A 6,249-nucleotide genomic window follows, 5' to 3' on the forward strand; every position below is an offset into this window, starting at 1 on the left:
TAAAAATAAAACACAAAACAAAAATGATATCATCACACGACGACGACGACGACGTCGCATAAAATATGTATATTGAAATGGCTCTTTTATCTTCTCTCTTATTTTTGTTTTTCGTCTTTTTTTGTTATGTTGTTGTTGTTGTGTAATGCTGCGGGATGTGTCGGATGCTTTTCGTGTCTGTGCGGGATGACATAATATAGTATGTGTCCGTATTCAAAAGGGGTGTGAAACATCAAAAGAAAACCAAAGATTTTCTTCTTTTTATGTTGGCGCGATGATTGTTTTTTGGGAGGGACGTTTTTTAAAAATGATGAAGACGATGGGGGGGTAAAAAACATTTAATAATTATGTCTTAAAGAAAAAAAAAATGAATTGTGGGCGAGTGCACACACACACAAGCCACCAAAAGCTGTTTTTTTGTTTTCACAGGAGAACCGAGAGAGAGAGAGAGGCGGAACGATGATGGACGTACGAAAAAATAAGCGGCGGGTAAAAATTTGTGTTTTATCAATGGGGGGTTATAAAGAGAGAGAGAGAAATACACACATACAATAGAGAGAGAGTACAGTACATTTTACACGCAATAGGTGTGTGTGTTTGTGTGTGTGTGGAAAAGGGTAAACCGGGTCACAATAGTGTCCAGTTCAACGAGTAAGAGAATTTCAGCGTGACACGAAAAAATGGGCCCATGGACAAAAAAAAAGTAAGAAAAAAACATTTTTGTTCTTTTTTTTTACGATGGTGTAGGGGGGTACAGAAAAGGGAAGAATAGACTACACACTGACGTATTTACACAGGCTGTGACCAGCTGTAAAGGGGAGGGGGGGTAAGGCGTTGAGCTAGAGGACCCATCACCGATTTAAATGTGTTTTTTTTTGTTGTTGTTGTGTTAACTTTTTTCATTCTTGTGGATGGAAGGGATTTTTCCAAACAACACGGAAAAAAAGGTGGGAGTAAAAAGGGAGGAATAAACAAACGATATTTCTTCTTCTTCATATTTAAAGCCGACTCGAAAGAAATAAGGAAACATTTTTTGGGGGGAAAGAAGAAAGAGAAAATATAAATCACTCGACGGCAAAGCCGCACGTCTCTTCGACGGCTTGCGTCAGCTTCTCATGCATCTTCTCGTAGGACGGGTAGGGCGGTAGGTCGAGCCGGTTGAAGCATGTGTGCGCCTTGGGTAGATTTTCACAAGGAGCGTCGATCAGGTGGATGGTGAAGAGGCGCGGGCCGGACGCCCCAGTCGAACCTGCAGAGAAAAAAAAAAATCAAAATCCGGAAAGAAATAGAAGAAGAAGAAGAAAAGGCGGACCTTGAAGGGCTTTGAATCCTTGCAGAGGCACTCGCGATGATCCCGTCACAAACTGCAACAATCTGGCCCTCAGTTCCTCGCTGTAGGACTCGACAATCTGCCAGAACCACTGGACGACGGGCGTTTCGGCTGTGCAGTGCTGTAAAGGAGAGAGACCAAATTAAATTCCAAGGTTATCAATTCCAAAAACGGAAGATGACAGGACAGGACATCCATTTTGAAAATGGGACGGATGGGCACCAAGAAGTTGTTGCTCACCTTGAGTCGAGTATTGGCCTGCCAATCGGCCGTGTCTATCTTGCAAATGCCACCAATGAGAAGCTCTAGTTCCCGCTCGTCGAACGGTCGGAGCAGGTTGGCCGGAATCAGCTCGTGAAAGCCCTTCTGGAGCGAGAGAAACTGCTGTTCGATTCCCCTCATAAATCGGTAGGACACGTACAACCTGACGGGCGATAATCAAAAAACAGGAACACAATCAATTGGCTGGCATCAGCTGGAAACCCAAATAATCAAAAGTCTCGATAACGTCAGCTGCGAAACGTGACGGGACCTGAAAGTCATCCAGACCACACCCCGCTAAGTTTCGAAAAAGAAACAACAAAAAACGTGAAAATAAAAAAAAAGAGCCAAATACGGTCTTGACCGCGGGACAGTAGTCTTGTCCGTTAGGTCGGCCGCGCCCACATCATGATAATCAAGAAGGAAGGGGGGGAGAACAACAAGAAAGAAGAAGAAAGCTGGGAACTGATACGCCCCATAATGTTTGCTAGTTGTCATTTTTAATGAGTGTGGAAAAGAAAAAAGAGTTGAGGCCATACCGCACGTATTCCCGTTTGTTCTCCTCGGAGACGATCAAATCACGGCCGTCGGGCTTAAGGTCGTGGACTTGAATGGCGCCGTAAGCATTGTGCTCGACCGAGAAAGTCGTGTCGATCACTCCGGTTATGTCACTTTCACTGCACATCAAAAAAAGAGAAAAGAAAAGATTTCAGTCAATGAAACGGAATTAATTTTTTGAAAGAAATCACGTACAGCATCCAAGTCAAGGAGCGGTGGAGCTCGGGATCGACGTGAGTGATGTCATCGAGAACGATGGCTTTGTTGAGGAGCATTTTGTAAAAAGGTAAGGTGAAGCCACCGTCCAAATGGTGGCCGTGGAAGACGGCCAAGCCCATAATCCGCCCGACAAAGTGGAAGTAGGACAAGTGCTCCTGTGCAATTCACCCACCCCGCCAAAAAGAAAAATAAAGAAAAATAACCATGAATCATCTCATTTTCCATTCCGGCAGCGCATGAGTAATCACTTATTTGTCAAACAAACAAACAAACAAAAGAGAAAAATAAACAATGGCCATCCATTACCGGATTGACGCTGCTGTCGGGGTTGACGTGCAACGTGTAGTTATCTTCGCGTGAGTAACAGAAAAGACCGTAGTACGGGTTGAGCATCTGCTGCGAGAGGAGGTGAAGCCACTCGCGGGCAACGCCGCCGTAATCCAGCCCTTCCTCGCCGCGGAATTTCACCATCAATCTTTTGCGGAGATCCTTCGGGCGCAACTTCATGATGCTCCGATACGACTCCTGAATGACAATCAATCAATCAATTATTCCCGTTAGTCAATCAAAAATTAAAAAAAAATAGTTGGCAAAACCTCGAAAATTTCAGTCCGAGAGACTTCCAGCCGGCAGTGTCCGGATTGCGGTTGCATCGTCTGCAATTCCGTCCGCAGGATTTTAATTTTGGCGACCAGGTCGCGCTTGTAACGCGGTAGAGCCTCTTCCTGTTTCTCGTCCGGCAGGGGAGTGGCCATCGGGGGTGGGGCGGACGTCGAATTGGCCACAGGCGCCGCGCAGGCCCCATTCTCCGACGTGGCGACGGCGTTGGGTGGTGGCAGGGTCGGTTGAGGTTGCGACGGGGCTGCACGATGGTCTGACCGGTGGAGACTGGAAAAAATTCACGTGATTAGAAAAAAAGGACGTCAATTTAATTTGTTGAAATAATTTACTTGAGGAGATTTTGCAAGGCCAGTCCCGTAGAGAGACGAGGGTCGGTGAATTGCGTCGTCCGGTTATTGTGGTCCACGAAATAAATCCTGCCCGAAGGAGTGTGACGCATTTCCCAGCCGGGGGGCAGAGCGCCGGGCATGGGAAGATCGCGGAGGTCTCGTGGGATTCGCGGATCGTACCACGTACTGATGCCGGTCGTCACGTGATAAAAGTAAACCTGACCCTGGCCGGTTTTACGCATTTCGTAGCCATCCGGCAAATCGTTGGCCAAGGGCCGTCTCGACTGTTGTTGCTGTTGCTGCTGCTGGGTTGATGGCTGTTGTTGCTGTTGTTGTTGCGGTTGCCGATGGCGGACAGATCGTCTTCTGAAAGACGATCCGGAAGAGTTGGACGACGACACCGCATCCAGACTGTGACTTTGTTGAACCGGAACCGCTGGATGTCGCTTATCACGTTCTCTGCTACTGTGACTGCGTCTGCTTTCTCGACCATTGCTGGCCGAAACTGAGCTGCCGCCGCTGCTGCTGGCCTGAGCCCCGCTGCTACTCTCCACGATGGGCCTGGTCCATTGACTACTTCTCGATTCCGGATTCACGTAATACCTACGGCCACTGGATGTCCTCCTTTCCTCCCAACCTGCCCATCATGAAGACATTTGTCAATAAAAGTCATCAAGTTGTTGTTGTTGTTGTTTAATTTACCCTGCGGAAGGGGAGAGGTGACTGAAGCCGTGGCAGCTTCTTGAATGCCTGCAGGTGACGCAGGGCTGGCAACATTTCCCAGAGCGTCCACAACGGTTTGGACGACGGGAGTTGCACTGTTCTCGTGACAGCTTGACGAATTGTGCTGTTCTCTAGACAGCAAGGAAATAACTATTTGTCCCTTCACTTGATCGGTGTCGTTGGCGTTCGCGCGCGTCAAGTCAAGACGTTGATCTGAAAAACAAACAAACAACGAGACGAAGAGTTTAGAGGTGGACATTCACAAGACAGAATTATATGGCATTACATCCTGTGTCTTTCAGGCGTTGAATGGCATTGGACATGATTCGAACACAACCAAGGAATCCGCCACCTTCCTTCTTGTGAATCTTCTTGTGGTTCCAAACACTGATGGTTATCGCATCTGACTTGCCAATGTACCTGTGGAAAAAGAGAGAAAAAACAGTCAGGTGTTGAAGAGTTGAATTGTCTGGTGGTGATGATGACTTACAGGTCAAAGTGCTGGTTCCACTTTGGGTCCAACGAAGACTTGCAGGTGTCTGTGCTGTGACATTGGCCCGATCCCTCAACACTGACTTTGGCAAATGGGTCAGGCAAACGGAACAGATCCTTCTTTGCGAGATTCTTGGCGCACAGTACTGGTGGTTTGAGAGAGACAGAAAGAGATAAACATCAATAAGACACGGTCATACCATCAAGACTTGTTATTTCATTACTAATCCTCTCCCCTCCATCTCAACCCACCCCTGGGGGCAAGAGGAAGTTTACCCTTTCTACAAAGACAGGAAACAGGGTATCAGATAAAATAAAGCCTGGAATGAGAGAAAACCAGCCCAGGAATGTTGCTTCACCGAGGAGGAATCAATGAAAATTCCGTTTGTGGCACACGATTGAAAAATTGGCCCAACATCAAAACAAAAGAGAAAATAAAAAACACTTACTTGTGAGTCGAATCTTAATGGCCCCATTTCTCCTATTGATCCCTGTGTGGGACATTGCTGGCGAACAGGCAAACTCTCCTCCCAATCGTAACACAGAACTGAGATTACACTTCAGACATCGAGAATAATAAAAAGTCACGTGCGGCTTAAACCATGCATTTAAGTAAGTCTAAATATATAACAAGAACAGAAATCCTTTGTCAAAATCAATTTGTTTTGCAGTCCAAAACGGGACTCGGTACACTTTTTAGGCAGCCATGTCAGCGAGCAATGGAAAACTGGCCCTCTAGCGGAACCACCAGGCAGCTACTGTAAATAATAAGCAGAGGCGAAACGCAATAAAATCAAAACAAGCAAACTTCTGTCTCGTGATTCTCGACCTTGTTTGTTTGTTTTGACCAAACAACGAAATTCCTTCCTCACCCTGGAATTCTCTGAAATAATTCCAAGTCTAGCGATTTACTTGAGAAATGAGAAGAATTACAGATAAGCTTATCTTTGCGGTTTTTTCGTCTAGTGACTGAGCGGTGCGGCGTTCTTTCTGTAGCAGTATCATGGTATTGTTTTACTGTACAATTAAAATATTTAGCTATTTTTAAAATATAAATCATCTTTTAGCGATTGAATTCCAAGACGACACGAGTCCGACAGTGCAATCTGTGCAATGATGAGTTGATGATGGCCGGCTGGGCGCACAAAAAATCAATTGCCATCCTCATTTCTTTGCGGTACACATTATTAAACTTTAAAAGCGAAAATTTACCATTACATAAAAAGCTGAATTCCGATCTCCAACATTTCTAAATTTAGTTTTGTTATGAAACGTTATAAAAGCGTAAAAGAATATAACTAAAGATGCCGTTTAGTCTCACCCGCGGTAGCCGGGCTACCCTTCCTCTAAATTTGTGTCAAAAGCAAAATAAGACAAAAGTTGGTGTACATGTTGCTTGGTGCATGGGTAAATTAAATCGTTTTCTGCAGGAATTTTACTATAACTATTAATATTAAAAATGGGCACCATGGATACCGTAATGGCGCCTATTGCCAATATCAAATTTGATATTGAAGTTGCCTTGGGTAAGAGAGAATCAAGATCTGATATCATCACCATATTTCAATTTGAATGAAACTAAAAGAACCAATATTTGTATCTATAGAGCAACAGCTGGGAGCCCAAAATCTCCCATTTCCTGGAATGGACAGTAAGTGAATTAAATGCATGTGCACATGTTTTTGACTTCTAATAATGTTTGGGTCTTCTAATTCT

At 45.0% G+C, this 6,249-nt stretch overlaps 1 protein-coding gene across 1 annotated transcript; it reads right to left on the minus strand.

Annotated features, from left to right (window-relative positions):
• Window positions 1-130: 130 nt before the first annotated feature.
• Window positions 131-5,472, minus strand: LOC124341676 (E3 ubiquitin-protein ligase SMURF1-like). The gene is made up of 12 exons (XM_046794608.1): window positions 4,983-5,472; window positions 4,532-4,679; window positions 4,328-4,461; window positions 4,021-4,254; window positions 3,319-3,955; window positions 2,965-3,256; window positions 2,675-2,893; window positions 2,345-2,523; window positions 2,131-2,268; window positions 1,571-1,754; window positions 1,313-1,451; window positions 131-1,249 (listed from the first exon to the last, which is right to left on the minus strand). Exons 1-12 carry the CDS (start codon window positions 5,035-5,037, stop codon window positions 1,065-1,067), a joined length of 2,544 nt encoding a protein of 847 aa, XP_046650564.1. The 5' UTR covers window positions 5,038-5,472; the 3' UTR covers window positions 131-1,064.
• Window positions 5,473-6,249: the final 777 nt, after the last annotated feature.

This window comes from Daphnia pulicaria, chromosome 6 (genome assembly GCF_021234035.1).
Source record: "Daphnia pulicaria isolate SC F1-1A chromosome 6, SC_F0-13Bv2, whole genome shotgun sequence".
NCBI lineage: Eukaryota > Metazoa > Arthropoda > Branchiopoda > Diplostraca > Daphniidae > Daphnia > Daphnia pulicaria.